Source organism: Fusarium proliferatum, assembly GCF_900067095.1.
Source record: "Fusarium proliferatum ET1 genome assembly, contig: FPRO_scaffold010, whole genome shotgun sequence".
Taxonomy (NCBI): domain Eukaryota; kingdom Fungi; phylum Ascomycota; class Sordariomycetes; order Hypocreales; family Nectriaceae; genus Fusarium; species Fusarium proliferatum.
In genome coordinates this window covers 36,288-52,913 of record NW_022194799.1, presented here as the reverse complement: position 1 = coordinate 52,913, position 16,626 = coordinate 36,288, and the positions used below count along the sequence as shown (strand labels likewise).

The 16,626-nt window shown below is 47.5% G+C and overlaps 9 protein-coding genes across 9 annotated transcripts; 5 read left to right on the top strand and 4 right to left on the bottom strand.

Annotated features, from left to right (window-relative positions):
* Positions 1 to 46: 46 nt before the first annotated feature.
* On the top strand, positions 47 to 2,360 carry FPRO_11397 (uncharacterized protein; the record flags this gene model as incomplete). Its single annotated transcript, XM_031220868.1, has 4 exons — positions 47 to 126; positions 425 to 1,076; positions 1,125 to 1,646; positions 1,746 to 2,360. The coding sequence occupies 4 exons, from the start codon at positions 47 to 49 to the stop codon at positions 2,358 to 2,360; spliced, it is 1,869 nt and encodes a 622-aa protein (XP_031086484.1).
* A 79-nt stretch (positions 2,361 to 2,439) lies between these two features.
* FPRO_11396 (putative demethylmenaquinone methyltransferase) lies at positions 2,440 to 3,798 on the bottom strand (the record flags this gene model as incomplete). Its single annotated transcript, XM_031220867.1, has 1 exon — positions 2,440 to 3,798. One exon carries the CDS (start codon positions 3,796 to 3,798, stop codon positions 2,440 to 2,442), a length of 1,359 nt encoding a protein of 452 aa, XP_031086483.1.
* Positions 3,799 to 4,504: 706 nt separating this feature from the next.
* FPRO_11395 (putative aspartate aminotransferase, cytoplasmic) lies at positions 4,505 to 5,942 on the bottom strand (the record flags this gene model as incomplete). The annotated part of the gene is made up of 5 exons (XM_031220866.1): positions 4,505 to 4,566; positions 4,624 to 4,729; positions 4,783 to 5,175; positions 5,268 to 5,723; positions 5,784 to 5,942. 5 exons carry the CDS (start codon positions 5,940 to 5,942, stop codon positions 4,505 to 4,507), a joined length of 1,176 nt encoding a protein of 391 aa, XP_031086482.1.
* Positions 5,943 to 6,387: 445 nt separating this feature from the next.
* On the top strand, positions 6,388 to 7,245 carry FPRO_11394 (uncharacterized protein; the record flags this gene model as incomplete). Its single annotated transcript, XM_031220865.1, has 2 exons — positions 6,388 to 6,925; positions 6,977 to 7,245. 2 exons carry the CDS (start codon positions 6,388 to 6,390, stop codon positions 7,243 to 7,245), a joined length of 807 nt encoding a protein of 268 aa, XP_031086481.1.
* Positions 7,246 to 7,650: 405 nt separating this feature from the next.
* On the top strand, positions 7,651 to 8,502 carry FPRO_11393 (uncharacterized protein; the record flags this gene model as incomplete). The annotated part of the gene is made up of 1 exon (XM_031220864.1): positions 7,651 to 8,502. The coding sequence occupies one exon, from the start codon at positions 7,651 to 7,653 to the stop codon at positions 8,500 to 8,502; it is 852 nt and encodes a 283-aa protein (XP_031086480.1).
* A 394-nt stretch (positions 8,503 to 8,896) lies between these two features.
* On the bottom strand, positions 8,897 to 10,957 carry FPRO_11392 (uncharacterized protein; the record flags this gene model as incomplete). Its single annotated transcript, XM_031220863.1, has 3 exons — positions 8,897 to 9,278; positions 9,353 to 10,111; positions 10,662 to 10,957. The coding sequence occupies 3 exons, from the start codon at positions 10,955 to 10,957 to the stop codon at positions 8,897 to 8,899; spliced, it is 1,437 nt and encodes a 478-aa protein (XP_031086479.1).
* A 698-nt stretch (positions 10,958 to 11,655) lies between these two features.
* On the bottom strand, positions 11,656 to 12,174 carry FPRO_11391 (uncharacterized protein; the record flags this gene model as incomplete). The annotated part of the gene is made up of 1 exon (XM_031220862.1): positions 11,656 to 12,174. The coding sequence occupies one exon, from the start codon at positions 12,172 to 12,174 to the stop codon at positions 11,656 to 11,658; it is 519 nt and encodes a 172-aa protein (XP_031086478.1).
* A 554-nt stretch (positions 12,175 to 12,728) lies between these two features.
* FPRO_11390 (uncharacterized protein) lies at positions 12,729 to 13,981 on the top strand (the record flags this gene model as incomplete). Its single annotated transcript, XM_031220861.1, has 4 exons — positions 12,729 to 12,863; positions 12,939 to 13,043; positions 13,101 to 13,110; positions 13,302 to 13,981. The coding sequence occupies 4 exons, from the start codon at positions 12,729 to 12,731 to the stop codon at positions 13,979 to 13,981; spliced, it is 930 nt and encodes a 309-aa protein (XP_031086477.1).
* Positions 13,982 to 14,525: 544 nt separating this feature from the next.
* Positions 14,526 to 16,587, top strand: FPRO_11389 (uncharacterized protein; the record flags this gene model as incomplete). The annotated part of the gene is made up of 10 exons (XM_031220860.1): positions 14,526 to 14,578; positions 14,624 to 14,637; positions 14,686 to 14,700; positions 14,746 to 14,895; positions 14,940 to 15,000; positions 15,045 to 15,604; positions 15,661 to 16,086; positions 16,135 to 16,241; positions 16,291 to 16,390; positions 16,445 to 16,587. The coding sequence occupies 10 exons, from the start codon at positions 14,526 to 14,528 to the stop codon at positions 16,585 to 16,587; spliced, it is 1,629 nt and encodes a 542-aa protein (XP_031086476.1).
* Between the last annotated feature and the right edge of the window lie 39 nt (positions 16,588 to 16,626).

Here is a 16,626-nt window from a genome sequence, read left to right as displayed (position 1 = left end):
CCCCTACTCATTTTCATCGCCCCCTCTTATCGTAACCAGTTACAACATGCCGCCCTCTACTACTCGCAGCAATACACGCCGATATCGTTCCGATCCCTCCAATTTACCCCGGCAGAAATCCATCGCGTGAGTTTCAAGTAGCTACGAAGACCTCAGACGCTGTGCTAATTCGCTTCTGTCTTCCATCTAGGTGTCGTAACTGTCATGCTCGAAAGATCAAATGCTCTGGGAACAAACCGTGCAACAATTGTTCTTTGGCATCTGAATGCGTGTATCCAATGCGAGATCGGCAGATCAGGGTAAACCAAAGGTATTATCCTCCCCATCGCTGCCTCGCTCTAGATTTGTCCTTATTCGTCATTTTATGTGGTATTTCAATTTGTTGGAGAAATAGCCTGTTTGCTGTGAAACTCACATGACATAGTTTTCTTGACCGCCTCCTTCAAGAGAATGAGGAATTACGTGCCCAGATCCATCCTGAGTCGGCACAACCCAGAAATCCAGTTGGACCCTCGCAACCGGCTCCGACATCTAGCAACCATCTGCATGTTACTGAAGAGAAGATACTGGAAGAAATAGACTGGTTCGCCCAAACGAGAACTTCTGATACGCCCATCTGGATAGGCGAGATCTCCGATGCAGCGTTTGCGACTCGGTTCCGACAATTTGCCTCGTCCTCCCAAACACCAAGTCACATCCCCCGCACACAGTTCGCATCCGACGACGACCTACGCCTACTGGTCTCTACGAGTCCATCCTGGCCGACACCGCCACGCGCCAGGCTGTTAGTTCAGACAGCGCTTAAATTCCTCCGTTACAGCTATCATGTAGTAAGGCGCAGCGAGGTGCTCTCCGTCTTGGACGTGTTCTGTTCAGACCCTGGCAACGCTGCCCTGGGCCCTGTTGCGAAAGCCAAGATGTGGGCATTGTTTGCACTTGGCGAGTTGCGTTCAAGTAAATGTCTAAGTTCTAGCAAAAGACTTCCTGGGTTGGCGTACTTTGCAATCGCTAGCGATACGGTTCGTCTGATCAACGAAAGGCCACAGCTTGATGTGATCGAAACGACCTTGATCCTGGTAGGTTCTCTTATGAATCATCCTCCTTCATACTGACGGATAGTCCAGACTTTGTATTCTCTCGAAGCAAACCGCCGACACTCTGCATGTACACTTATTGGCTCAGCCTTGCGCCTCTCGACCGTGATGGGCCTCCATCTCAGCATTGGCGACACCTATCTTGCAGATCCTGAGCTAAGGGAGCACCGCATCCGAGTCTGGTGGTCAGTCTATATCCTCGATCGTCTATTATCCTCCAAGATTGGGCTTCCGCTACTGATATCGGACGATGATATCTCGATCGATCTGCCCTCCAATGGTCCTTCTCTCACCTCGGAAAACTTCGGCGATCATGCTCACTTTTTGGCTATTGTACGACTTGCCAAGATCGCCGGGAATATCTCTAGGTCTCTCTATGTCAGGACACCTCAACACGGTACATTTCTTCAAAGGGTTGCAAGAATTCGAGAGGAGCTTGACCACTGGAAGGCAGAACTACCAGATCAGGCAAAGGTTGACTTCAGTCGTACCGACGAGACCGAGGAACACTCCCAGTCTGCTATCTCTAGATTGAAGGTGTCATTTAACCAGGTATGCTGTTCATGAATTACTCAATCTCAAATTAATGGCATCCATTACATATCCTTGCCTGTATATCCGAGTCATACTTGGGTTTGCTAACTCTTCTAGTTATTCATCTTAGCAACGAGGCCTGTACTCCTCTTCTGCTTTCGTCGACATGTAGATGAGGCTGTGGCCACGTCGAGAGGAAACCCTCTTCCAGATGCAGCGCGGGAAACAGCAGATGCGTGCGTCAGCACTGCTCGACAATCATGCCAGCTATTGTTGCGGTCCTGGGTAAATGGCGAATTCCACACCTTTGATTATTCTTACGTACAGCACCTTTTCTCTGCTGCGGTTATCCTCGCGATAGCGAGCACACTCGGTCAAAATACCTCGAAGAACGATAGAGAAGAGTTCGACATTGTTGTAGGCTTTCTACAGCAACTAGAAGAGAATGGAAATCCTGCAGCTATGGAGTTTTATGCTCACATCAAGGAGATACAGGTGGTCCTGGAAGCATGGGGTTCTACACCATGTCAACCAAATAACTTGCCGACATCGGGAGACCTTGGCTCATTAGAAGTCTTCCAGTCCGCAATGGCCAATCAATCATTGGAAGTCCCTGCTTTACATAACATAGAACATGGTCCTCAGGCAGCTGATGGCTCACCTCTGAACCTTTCATTTCTTGATGACTGGATCTACGACAATGCATTTCAACAGATATGCTGGCAGGAATAGTGTAGGACTGATTAATGGAGTTTCTCGTGATGCTAGACTATCTTGTCGATAAAAGACCTTATTGAACAATCCTTCGTATCTATTCCTTGCGCTGTAAAGTGTGATAACCAAGCTTCTCTCTCGCTTCAGCAATAGTAGATCCCTTGGATATCATTTCTCTGATACCTTGCTCACTCTTTTCAATACGACTAGCAATTGTAGCCACCTCGCGAGCTCTGTCTCGCGGCACGATTACAACCCCATTTGCATCCGCTATAACAATGTCTCGCGGGCTGACCCGTACTTTACCGACGCCAATCGATTCATTCACCCCTTCAACCTGGACTCGATCCTTGCCCGTCCGCATCCAGCGCCCAGAGGAGAAAATTGGGTAATCATTGCCGATAGCACAGACATCACGGCACATACCATTAATAACTGTCCCCGCAATACCACGCAGGCCAGCATACTGCGTCATTATATCTCCCCAAACAGTGCAGTCTATACGGCCACCGTTATCGATCACAACGACATCGCCTATAGCCACGTCGTCGATGAAATCACCAACGCTTCCGGGAGGGTCACTGGCGGGTCCGTAACGAACTGTAAAAGCGGGCCCGACTGTCGTCTTGCTGTAATTCGTCAAGGGCATGATGTCAAATGCCTGTCCTGGAATACCAAGCTTGTCGAGGGCATCTGAGACTCCTGGGGTATCAGAATTGGCGAATAGACGAACCAGTTCTTGGTCTTCGGGAGTAGCTTCTTTGGGGTTTTGAGGTTTGTGAGGTCTGCTGGGAGCAGTCGAGGATCCAATGGCTTCGAATTGTGTGTCATGCATGACTTCTGCCACAGAGCGACCGCTTCGCACTTCTTGAACCATTGCATTCTGGCGACGGTCGATGCGCTCGCCCAGTTCCAGGACATCTTCGATACGATCGGCAGGTATGAAAACCACACCGCAGTTATCTGCAATCACATAGTCGTTCTCGTCCACCTTGACACCGTGTATCTCAACCTGCACGCCAGAATCGATCTGAATCAATCTGTTGCGTGCACTGATCATGGTTACACCACGACCAAAGACAGGATAGCCAATGTCCCGACTTCCATCGATGTCACGACTCATGCCATCTATAACAGATCCACGGATTCGTTTGACCTTTGCGGCGTTGGCGATGATGTCACCCCAGGAGGAGATGCCTTCTACACCACCAGCGATGACAAGAATGCGATCGCTTGTTGCTACAGAATCTATCACCGGTGTGATCAGATGTGTCGTAGCTTGCGCATTCTCTTTCTTGAATCCAAGTTGGACAGTGCTGGCGCGGCCGACGATTTTGGGACAGTCCCAAAGAGGTCGAAGGCCATTCGTAGCTCCAGGGAGACCAAGAAAATCCAAGGCGTCAGATACTGTATTGGTATCTAGCGCTGAAAGCCGATGAAGTGTAGTGTCAGACATATTGATGCACTGGACAGTTATCGTATAAAAGATGAAAAAGAAGTCTAGATTGGTGTATTTTGGAAGACAATGATTAGATCCAGCGTGGCCTCCGTGGCCATCTAAACTATATACTCCAAGAGACACCGTCAATTAGAATATTGATGCTAATACCGCCCCCACAAGCATCACGTCCTAAGCGCCAAAAGCGAAGACGCCGATTGGATCGGCGCGCTGTCGTCTCCCCGACCTTGAGCTCCGCCATCAAAGTCAGACCAAGGATGCCGATTGGCTCGGTGTTTTGTTCTTTCGCCAGGAACAGTCCCACTATGGGCCCAGCGACGAGCTACTGTGCGGTGTAAGCCATTAAGTGCGCAATTAAGCAGAACAAGGCTTCTTCAATCCAAGCTGGAATGGTCATTGTGACTAATACGCGATTCTTGCCGCATAGTATTACTAGAAGAAATAGCATCGTCATGTTTAAACTTATAAGAGTTTATATATATATTAATTTTAAAATAGGTTTATTTATACAGATTCAAGTGTTAACAGTATTAAACAAGTTGGTATAAATAGTAAGAATAAAAAGCATTTTTTTTTAAAAAGTTATAGTTATAATTGTAATATATCAAAGCCAAAGTACATCTGAATAAATATGTGAACAATTTCAGTAGCTCTAACCAAGCCTGCTTTCTTATCTGAGCTTAATGGTCTAGAACTGTAACTGCTAGTTCGTGCCTAAGACAGAAAGGAAGCCTTGTGCAACAAAATTTATATTGCTGCTTGTCACTATCAAAATCCATTAGTCTACTAAATTTAGGCCAGGAGATTGGGCATAGTGCTTACATCCAGTTATGGATAACCTGCCAGATGGAAGCAGGTAAATATGATGCTTCGTTTTGAGCTCATAGACCTGATCGCGGGTAAGTCCTGTCATAGAAAACATGCCAATCTGTAAGCTTTGTTAGTTGATACACACGAGACAGCTGGGACAGGTGTTCCTACGTCTGTAAGTAAGTGCTCCCATGACCCCCTCACTGATCTACGTTGTAGCTCCTGATACAACGCCTTTCGCATACCCTTCATCCGCTCACTCATCGTGACCAAGTCTTGTTGCCATTGGTCAAAGAGAGTCGGGCTACTCAAAATCTTGGCTACAATTCTTGCACCATACGAAGGACAAGAAGTTATCTCAGCTCGCGAAAGCTGTGTCAGGAGAGCGGTAACCTTCGCCGCAGTCTCGGTCTCGAGCACAACCAGGTGAAGAGCTCCTACTCGTTCTCCATATAAGCCGAAGTTCTTCGAGAAGGACTGCGCCACTGCGAATTCTAGGTCGGATCTATCATAGAAGTGAGTTATTGCAGAGGCGTCCTGATCCAGGTCTCCAGATGCAAAGCCCTGGCTGCAAGGGGGTTAGATGCAGAACATTCTTTGAAGGGGATGTATGCAACTCACTAAGCCATGTCAAAGACCGCGAATAAACCGGATACCTTGCAGATATCAGCGACAGTCTCCCACTGCTGTCGGGTGAGATCTGCTCCAGTGGGATTGTGAGCGCATGCGTGTAGGATAATGACGTCTCCATCACAAGCCTCCTTGCGCAAGGTCTGTGCCATTGCTTCAAAGTCCACTTGGTGATGTGTCTCATCATAATAAGGGTAGAACCGTTGTTCAATGTCTGGGCCAACAAGCTTCCAAATTTCTGTGTGATTGATCCAGCTTGGGTTTGAGATCCAGACTCTCTTTGGTTTGAGGTTGGCAGCGAGGAACAGGGCAGCCATATGGTTGGCTCCTGTACCAGAGACTGTCTGAATCGAAGCTACACGCTTTAGATCTCGCGTTTCGCCAAAGATCAGCTTCTGCGAGCCAAGGAGAAACTCTGGATGACCGACAAGAGGTAGGTGCTCATGATTGAGATTTGGGTCGGCATGTATTTGTTCCTTTGCCTGTAGGACATGGTTAGCGAATGCTTAATAGGTAGTGAACTTTACTCGACGGTGCTGTACCAGGGCAACAGAAGGAAGGATCCATGGTTGTGCGTTATTATCACGATAGAACCCCGGACACAAGTCAGCCTTGTGCTCAGCCGTGTCCGCTTTGAAGCTGGCTATGAGAGAAAAGGCCGCGTCTGGATTCGCGGGTGGAATTCCGGAAAGGTGCGACATGCTCAAACTGTTCTCTCAGTGTTGATTCTGGAACGGTGATGATATTTTGTTACAGAGAGGTTGGAGGTAATTGTTGGAATACGGTATTGAGTTATAGATCAAGCGGGCGAAACCCTGGTGGAGCCTTCGGGAAGACTAGAGGATGCCGGTCAGAGAACCGGCGATAAACATGCTACCGAGTGAAAGGCAATACTCGCCGCGCGCCAGAACCCGCCGAATCCAAAAACTCGACAAAATCCAAGATAATGAGTCTGGGGTCGGCCATCAGGAACTTCACCGATTGACTTCTCAGAATAATGCCGCGCTTCAATAGAACCGAGTCTGGCTTATCTACAGGCTATGCATATTAACTGTAGTTTGTTGCATAGTTAAATAACATCGAGCATTTCATAACTCTCCAATAGCACTTCATCACTGTCTCTCGTTTCCTGTAACATACCGCACAATGTTGCATACCTCAGCTCTGACGACCACTATTCAAAATCCGCAATTGCGGCTCCTCAACGCTCTTCACGCTAACAAGCGGCCGATTATGACCTTTCTCGGTCTCCCTTCCACACGCACAGCTCAACTGGTAGCTTCCACTGGCCTTGATGGAGTGATCATCGACTGTGAGCACGGACATATCAGCGATGATTCCATGCACAATGCAGTTATGGCTATTGCTTCCCAGGGAGTCTCTCCACTTGTCCGTTTAAGAATGACACATGCAGACTTGATTAAACGCGCTCTTGATGCAGGTGCTCATGGTATTGTTGTTCCCATGATCAATACACCTGAAGATGCCAGGAACGTGGTTCAACACGCCAGGTTTCCTCCCCAAGGGCTAAGGGGGCAAGGCTCAGCGTTTCCTGGGTTTGCTTTTGGGGTTGATATCCCAACTTACATGACCATGGCCAACGAGACCATTCTTATTTGTCTGCAAATTGAGTCCAAGTTGGGTGTTGAGAATGTTGACGCTATATGCGCTGTGCCCGGTGTTGGTAAGCATACTAGCCACCCTTGACTATAAGTATGGTTCTAAGTTTGAACAGATATGCTTTTTATAGGGCCTAACGACCTTGCTCTGTCAATTTTAGGTTACGCCCCTGCAAGAGGCGATGAGCCTGAATTCAGCGACGCGATTGAGAAGATCATAGCAGTAGCAAGGAAGTATGGCAAATGGATTGGCCGATTGTCTAATGATGGCGCCTCAGCTAGGAAGCATCTCGAAATATTTGATATAGTGGCTTTAGGCTATGATGTGCGGGCTATCCAGAACTGGTATCTAGCTGAACTGAAATCTGCACGCTCGTCAGAATAAAATCAGGAATTATGCAAAACCCTCTTAGCACTTGTGACTGCATTCATCGTTTGAAGAAGCTGCAGAGATCCTCTAGGGCTTGTAACAAAGTAATTAATCAGCATAGGCCTATCAAACGACGGAGACTTGCTGCAAATCGGGAATGGCGCGAACGGAATCTGACTCATTAAATGGATCTAGAATTTGAGTTTTGCAATGACTAATTGGGGGACGGCGCGTTCAAGGCGATGCCGAAGCACGGTAAAAAAGTATCTTGCCGAAGTGGGGATAGTGGGTGTGTATACGAGACTGAGTTGGTGTTCCAAATAGGTATAAGTGTTGGATATTTAACCGGTGCTTTGGCATGAGGCAGAGCTGCAGATTAGAGGTCACCAGCAACTACTCGAAAAAGTTTCGAAATCAAAAATGGAAAAAGAAACCGAGCCTCAGCAATTGATTCATCAAACAGTAGAGTTTCGCATCGGCGACCTCTCTTTCAATATATCTACCGTTCGTCGAGATGGACCTTTGATTCCAATTTTCTTCCTACATGGCTTTGGAGGTACCAAAGAAGACTATGTTGACATTGCCCTCAATCATCTATTCACTGGCCGGCCCTTCATGGCCTACGACACGCCTGGGAGCGGAGAGTCGACGATGTCCGATCTATCCCTGCTGTCAATGCCCTTGCTCGTCTCGATAGCAGAACGAGTGCTTGAGCATTTCAACATCACCCACTACCATCTTGTCGGACACTCCATGGGCGGTCTCGTTGCCAACCTACTAGCTCAACGGCAAGCATCAGCGGTGCAGAGCTTTATCAATATCAAAGGGAACCTTGCCCCAGAAGACTGTTTTCTGAGTCGACAGGTCATCCACTACCCATCCGATGACCCAGAAGCATTTGTTGATGAGTTCCTGGAGCGAACACGACGGTCACCACTTTATGGCAATGGGCTATATGCAGCTTCTTTTCGTTCTAAAGTTCAAGCCTCTGTAGTTCGGCCTACGTTTGAGTCTATGGTAGACTGCACGGACAACGGACGACTCTTGGAAGCCTTTGAGGATTTTGACTTTCCAAGAATGTATATGTTCGGAGAGCAATATGCTTCCTTATCATACTTGCCAAGATTGGTAAAGGCGGGCGTGAAGCTGGCTGAGATACCCCATAGTGGTCACTTTGTTATGTATTCGAACCCTGTGGCGATGTGGGAGCGAATTGCCGAGTTCGTGAGCCTGGTAGAGGGTTTCCATGTAGACAAGACTCTTATTATCTGATCATAGATTAATAGAATTCTAATGCTTGAACTTGACTTATCAGTCTCATGTTAGTAAGGAAAACCGTAAGGAAAATATTATTTAAAGTATACACTTATGGCAGGGAAGAAGAAAGACCTTGTAAGTTTTATATACTTCCCTCCTACTGCCACTAGATAAGCTGCGCAGTCTTGAAAGTTTGCGTTATGTTGCCATTTACTTATTCTTCTATCAGTTCTTCATGCGGCTTAAGACAGCAGCATGGCGTATGTTCCTCTCGTTTTTGATGAAGCTTGCTTCGATCCTAGGCTGAATATTGTCTGCCTTTTTATTCTAAATCGAGCTTGAGAATAAGTGCATTATGGGCGACAGAAGCATGTTTGACTGCTGAAAAACCACGCTAACTCTTAGCCAGCTAGCAATATTCTTGTCCTCTAACAATATCTTCTTTAAAAGCCTCCTTTACTGTATTTGCAAATTTGTCATCAGTCAAGACCTTGAACCCCAATACTGCAATGCCCTTTGCTGCCTTAATTGCTGCATCAAATGCCGCAGGCTCACCAGCCGCCCTTGCAAATCCGGGGGCATGCACATTATCAGTCGGAAGAGTTGGGATAATAAATAGAGGATGAAGCGATGGGCACTCGTAACTGACATTGCCAAAGTCCGACCCGCCCCCAGAGATGTGAGGATCACTCATATCGCCATGGAACTGACTATTGAAGTACCGTGACATAATATCAGTGAACTCGTTGCAGAGGGGCTCGTTGGAATGGAGGTCTGCATATGTGTCCATTCTATTAAACGCGCCCGTTATCAGCAACCTCGTCAAGCGGATAGGAATCTGAGATTGGAGTATACACACACTAACTCAAACTCAATACTGCACCCAGTGGCAAGAGCAGCCCCTTTGAAGTAGTTTTTTACTCGATGCTGAAGCTTCTCGTTCTCCCCCAAGGTAAGAGTACGTACACCAACTTCTTCTACCACGGTTCTCGCCGTGATGATATTTGTCATCCGTCCCCCCTCCTTAATGTAAAGATTGAGGCGGTCTGTAGGTCTAATCTGCTGGCGTAGCATGCTGATCGCGCTGTATGTCAACGAAGCAGCATCCAATGCATTGATACCGTTCCAAGGGACCACGCCAGCATGTGCTGGTTCGCCAGTGAAGATACCTCGGAAGATAGCTACCGACCTACCGCCAACGGCCGCTTCGCCAGCAGGTTGCGGAATGTCTAAAGGCGTACTGGCGTGAACCATAAGAGCAGCATCGACATCCTTAAAGGCACCAGCTCGAATGAGCTTGATCTTCCCACCATCACCTTCCTCAGCAGGGCAACCGGGAATTCGCACTCGACCTGGCGTGCCAGACTGCTTGAGTGCAGCAACAATGCCTAGAAAAGAGGCTATCAAAGCAGTGGCAATCAAGTTATGTCCACAAGCGTGTCCAACGCCCTCGAGGGCATCATACTCGGAGCAGGTGATCACCAGACGACCGCCCTGGCCATACTCTGCAACGAAAGAAGTCTCAAGGCCATAAGCGTGCTTCTCCACAGAGTGGCCAAAGGACTCCAAAAGAGTGGTGATATTGACATGAGCCTTGAACTCCTTGTAGCATAGTTCGGGATTACTATGGTAGGCGTCAGTTGGTATATAATGTAAATGACAATGAAATCCATACTACACTGTTGATCTCTCTTAGGGCAGCCAATTCCTGATCAACGACATTGACTATAGTGTCTAAGGTGCTCTTTCCAATAACTGTATCAGTAGCTCTTGTCTCTGTGTGCGGATGCGATGGTTGTTTAGCACTAGTGATAGCAGCCATTTCGTCGAATACCTATTGGTATAGTAGAGACATAAAGGATGAAGATATGAGGGGGTGATGTGGCGCTTGATAGCTTACTGAAGCAGGGGTTGGCCTTAGTTGATAACAATATGATGCTTTTAAAACCGTGCTTGGGATTGAGAGAAGTCATGCTCGTCCGGCTATTGAGACTAATTTCTAGGTTAGACGATATCATCGTCTAGAGGGCCCACCTTGATTCGGCTTCTCGTCTACGAGCGAGACATGTGGATCTTGGGCACCCACTTTCCTAAATGTCACGGATAAGAGAGCTAGGTCTTATCTACCTAGGACCAGGTTCCCCAGATTTGAGATACGAGAGCTAGTACTTTACCAATTGCCGCTATTAACCGAAGCAAGTTCATAGAGATTCCAAATATTGAAGCACTTCCCGTGCCGAGACTCCTTATCTAGCACATTTTCGAGTACCGCTCTCCAACGTGGCCCGAGCTTCGTCAAGATCCAGCCCTTATCAATTGGATTCTTGGTCTCGACTGCAGTCGCTAGGAGTGCTCGTTGTAGGTCTTTGAGCTGAACCTTGCGAATAGTGTGCTGGGCTGCTTGCATCAGCATGGCTAAGACATCCTGGATGTTATCCTCGGGCAGGCCGGCGCATCGATAGTAGATCATCTTCCACGCGTAGTAGATAGTCAAAAAAAAACGGAAGCGTTCTCAATATGGTCAGAAATCAAGGCCTGATGGTGGTCAGCAGGCATTTCAATTGTCTGGAACCCAACCTTCATTGGCTGACTCCATGGTCGACCAGCCAAACTCAGTAATCTGGCACTGGAGCTGGATCATGCGAACTAGCATATCAAGATGTTGAGCCGAGAAGATATCGTCTAAATGTTGCTCAGCTGGGTACACAGTGCCTCAGTTCAGCTGCAATGCTGGCCGTGAGACTACGCGTAGCCGCCTGAGAAATCTTAGACGTTCGGAAATGTATCGCGGAACCTCACCAGCACAACGGTGACCCATTGCATATACATCCTCTCTGTAGACCCATAAAAGCATTCGGCACAAAAAGGTACGCATAGAAGGCGTCATTGTCATGGCCGGCTCTGGTATCGATCTGGTCAAGATGTCCCCTATCGACCAAGCTTCAAGATATCGCAAGACAGCCACGCTTAGCTTGTAATAGTTTGATGGGTGAGGAAGACGTAGTGGAAGTAAAATGTAGCTAGGATCTCCACATGGTCGACAGGGCTGGTGGATTGTCGACTGACTTCTCGGAATGCCGACGATGAGATAGTAAAGTAAGAAATGGCCAGCGGTGACTCTGCTCTACTAGAAGTAAAATCATCGAAATTGCGTCGTATATGGTGGTCTTAGAGTGACACAGCCAGGGCACAACGTATAGCGACAGAACTGTAAGAGATCTTTCGCAGGAGGAAGACAGGGAAAGACCACGCGGCAAGCTTGTAGGTATGTGCCAAGCAAAACCCATCATGATAGTGTCCCAGAGCTTCACATTCCTCGTAGCCCAAAGTCAGGCTACTATCACTGAGAAGAAGCGTCTGAGACAAGAGAATTTGATTAACAAAAGGTGGTGATCCGAGAGGCATGTGTGCCATCATGTGATCTATAGTTTCCTCATAATTTGGAGAGGATGAGGTTATCAGAAGTGATGATTCTTGCGAATCATTCCAAACTCGAACATTTTCCATGTCGACAGGATGAAAGATATCCAAGGTGGCATCTCGTGAACGTTGAGTCATTCGGGCGCCTTCGGATAGGTCATCAAAGGCCGTCCAGTCCAGCGAATTATTACTGTTGCTCTGAGGACTGCATTCGTGAGCGGCTGGCTCATTTGAATAAGCTATCAAGCATCTTGTGGGCTGCAGCATCCGAAGCGATGCTGATAATGAAGATAGTCTCCTGGGAGTCGAGGCTCCATCGTTGGCCCAATATGGACTACAGCTTAGCTTTAGGCGGTCGCATCGCCGACAGACGGGCAGACGCTCAGCACACTTGAAATTTTATGCCCTACATGTGAAGCATCCTAGAGCAATGACCGACATACATGATCAGTGCGACGTTCCCTGGAAGGGCATCATAGGAGTTGCGGGCGGCGCGGCCAAGGCTGCCATCGGTTCAACGCACCTAGTCAAGATCGCCCTCTGTTTTGTCGCTTCCCCACGATTGCTGCATGTGGCAAATCCCTGGACATTCTTGTTGCGTGCCCTTTATGCCTGTTCAAAGCCGTCGTCTGCCGTCTGGGTAGAAATGCGGAGGTGGTGATAGTTGACAATGGCAGTGTTTTCGTGGTGAGCATTTCTGGGCAGTTTCGGCTATCTAACCTTAAGAGCCGGTTAACGGACGTCCGTTTGAGTTTACCGAATCAAATAAGGGGATACCGGCAAGTTGTCACATAAAACAACCTACTATCAGCAGATACATCATGGCGTCAGCTTCCGAAACCAAGCCCGAGACTCTCGATGGTGAGAAGGCCAGATCAGTGATGGATCAGGACGATGATCCCTCCATCTCCAACATCGAAGAAAAACCTCTGGTCAGAAAGACTGATCTTCAGTATGTACTTGCATACTTATTCCTTTGGCATCTTCGAGGTGGCTTGATAGCTCTGCCTCATTCCCGTTAACTGACAAAGCAATCGCATAACCTGATGCCTATTCTCATAGCTATCTATATTCTGCAATTTCTCGATAAAAGCAGCTTGAATACAGCCTCGCTCCTTGGTATTATCCAGGATACGGTATGTCAACACTCATTAACGGGAGCCATATTAGGGATTTACTGACTGAATGGGTAGAAACTAGTTGGTCAGGAGTTCCCTTGGCTTAACAGTGCCTTCTATTTGGTTACGTTGCCGCTACATATCCTGTTTCAATACTTCTCGTGAAGTTCCAAATTGCCAAGCTACTGGCCTCGTCGATGTGAGCTCAAGTGAACAACCTCATCCAAATTAGGAAGTAAAGCTGATAACAAGTGAACATTTTCATATGGGCGGTAGTTCTCGGCTGCCACGGTGCTAGCGAGAACTTTGCAGCCCTTTGTTCCTTACGTGTGCTCCTTGGTGCCTACGAGGCCACCATGAATCCCGGCTTCACGCTCATCACAGAACTCTGGTACAAGCCGTCAGAGCACGCTGCACGCCACAGTCTTTGGTTCTTAGAAAATTCTGTAGGATCTCTTCTCGGTAGTCTCGTTGCCTATGGTTGCACTTTCATCACTGGAGGACCCCTCGCACCGTGGAGAGTGAGCTCGCCTTCTTTGAACCTCTTCTTTCCACGACAGTCACTCCTCCTTGGGATGCCTCTGGCTGTTTATAATGTAATCGTCGTCCTCCTTCCCGCCTGGCTTACTAAGAGATTCCGCAAATCCCGTTGCATTGTCGCTGCAAGCGCCTCGGCCCTTTCGCTAGTAGGCACGATCCTCGTCCGCCAGCTACCAGCAACAGACAATGCTGGACGCTATATAAGGCTCATCCTATGCGCCTCGTGCGCTAACGTATTCCCAATGATGCTGAGTCTCATATCAAGCAACGTTGCTAGATTTACCAAGAAGTCCACGGTCAACATCGTGTTCCTCCTCCGATACTGTGCAGGCAATATTGCTGGTCCACAATTCTTTATTCCAACATCAACAGAGGCACCCAAATACGGCATAAGAAAAGATGATTTCCCTCTCTAGACTTCTTGATAGCTGACTTTACTCCGTGTCTTCCTCTAGACGGCTTTCATCGCTCTATTTGCCATCTTTTGCATCCTTATTGGCCTCATTCTTGCCTTTAGACTATATCTAGCTTGGGAGAACTCGAGGCGCGACAAAGCTCAGGGGGTATATATTGATGCCGAGTCGCCACAGAGAGATGAGATGCCTGCTATTGCCATGGAGGCGACTGATGTGACGGATTTTGAAAACATGAACTTTCGTTATTACCCGTAGTATCATATAACTGCAAGGAAATATGGAGGATTAACCCTGTGTTTAGGTACGGTATCAGGATGACCAGCGTACGCAATAAATCGAGAAAGATTTGTTCTGATGCCCAGTTGCAAATACGCATTGCCAGGGGACGAGAACGACTATGTAATTAGGAACAACTGGAGCATGGCTAATACGATTTCAGAAACGCGATGCTGCCAGTCTATCACGTGACATAGCTTAGTTCTTAGTTCCCTTCGCTGGAGTTTTACCTCTTAATTCACTTATCATTCACTACAGGAAGACAGTAATGGAGACAGAGAAGCCATTACAAAGGAAGAATAGTCGCGTGGCAATTGGATGGTAGGTTTGGTATGCAAAGTTCTACATAACCGCTAATCTAGACAGTACTGCGTGTAGAGGTACGTAATGCTTGCTGCTGTATTGAGAGAAATTGCTAACAGGAGCAGTGCGCCACGTACGATGTATGTTCTGGCCAGGCTTATCCGGATTTATCTAATTGATTCAAGGCGATAAAGAACTTCCATCATGCTCAGCATGCTTGAAGGCAGGCATTGGCTGTGAGCGCGCTCTGCAGATTCGGTTTCGACCAGGCCTTGGCTCGTCAACTGGATATCCCTTCTCCTCCGATCAAACGTGGGTTCGACCGGCAAAATTTTGTAGGCAGTGCAGAAACATCTTGCGACAAAGCTGACGGCTCAAGTGGAATACGTCGACGAGACGGATCGAGTATCACAGGACTACGAGAGGCACGAGCAAGAAGAGTGAGCACAACAACATATTGGTTTGGAGTATGCTAACAATTCAGTGTGTGTTTAGCTCAAGACTTGTCGATTGATCCTGATCTCGCAGAACCGGGCCAATCGTCGTCTGAAGCTGCGCCCGTATCACCGCCTTCACAAATAGTTCATACCATATCGCCAATGCCGGACATCAGTCATCACGACTTTGCAAACTCTCCTGCGAGTAGTCAATTGACGAGACACCTTCGATATAGCTCTGAGCTTGTTCGCTCCCCAGATTCCCCATATTCCCGGCCACCAATGCAGTTCACAACACGCGAGGCCGAGCTCATCAAGAACTTTACTGAAAACATGGCTTTATGGGCTGATGCAACAGACGTACATCGCCACTTTGAGCTGGAAGTTCCCCGCCGGTCGTTGTACTTTCCTGTGCTACGTTATGCAGTTTTTGCCTTCTCTTCGCGTCACCTGAATCGATATAAGGCAGATACTTCGACTGAAGCGTTGGAATACTATAATTCTTGTCTGAGTGTCTTGATAGAAGCGGTTGACAAAGCGAGTGGACATATTGATGAGGAAACCCTTGCTGCCATCGCTATACTACGGCAGTACGAAGAGATGGACGGTGAGTATAAAAACTTATCATTATCCTTCTTTAGTTTGATGCTGACATCTTATTAGCGGAAGATATGGAAATGCACCTGACAGGAACATCCAGGATCGTGAACTCGATGTCAGAGTTTGACTTCAATGGCGGTCTCGGTGAGGCTGCAGCATGGCTATGTCTACGACAGGACATCTATGTATCACTAACAAGATTGCGGCCTTTGAGATCAAACCTTGAGAACTACCTCCAATCTGATATCTTTCGACGCACTGACGACGCAGCCTACGCAAACAAGATGGTTTACCTTCTTGCGCGATCTCTGGGTTCCATCTACCCATCCGATTCATCTATCTCTAATGAGAGCTTGGAGAACATTCGACTAGAAGTTGATGGTTGGTTTGACTCCAAACCGGCTGCTTTCAACCCAATCCTAGAAAGTGCCAGGAACAAGGGCGGAGGGAATTCATTGCCTATTATTTGGGTCCTTTCACCTTTTCATTGTAGGTCGCATCAGAGGCGATCGGACTAATGCTGATCAAGGTCATTAGCCGTGGGCTTGCAATACTATCATATCGCCAAGATTGTTCTGGCCATGTCCTTCCCTTTCGCTACAGACTCGGTCTTTGAGCAGATCCGAGAGAGCAAGAAGGTCGAGGTTGGATATTGATCGTGATCTTCAGAGAAAATATAACTAACTGACGTAGCGAACGATTCAAAGCCACCTGCTCCAGGTAATAGCATTGGCAAGCTCTCATGCAAAAGCAGAGAATGCTTTGTTCACAGCTCGTCATTCATTATCCATTTGTTTGTCACACTCTTCGATAACGCGACCGTTTCTGTCTCTAACACTTTCTGCAGGGGGCAGCGTCTTTACCGATAGGATGGACCAAGATATGGTCCTCGACTTTTTACGACACATACAACAGAAGACTGGTTGGCAAACAGAGTCACTAAGCTCATCATTACAGCAACAGTGGACGCAAGACTCGAATGAGGACTGATATTTAACAATACCTAACACCTATTTACATATTTTTTCC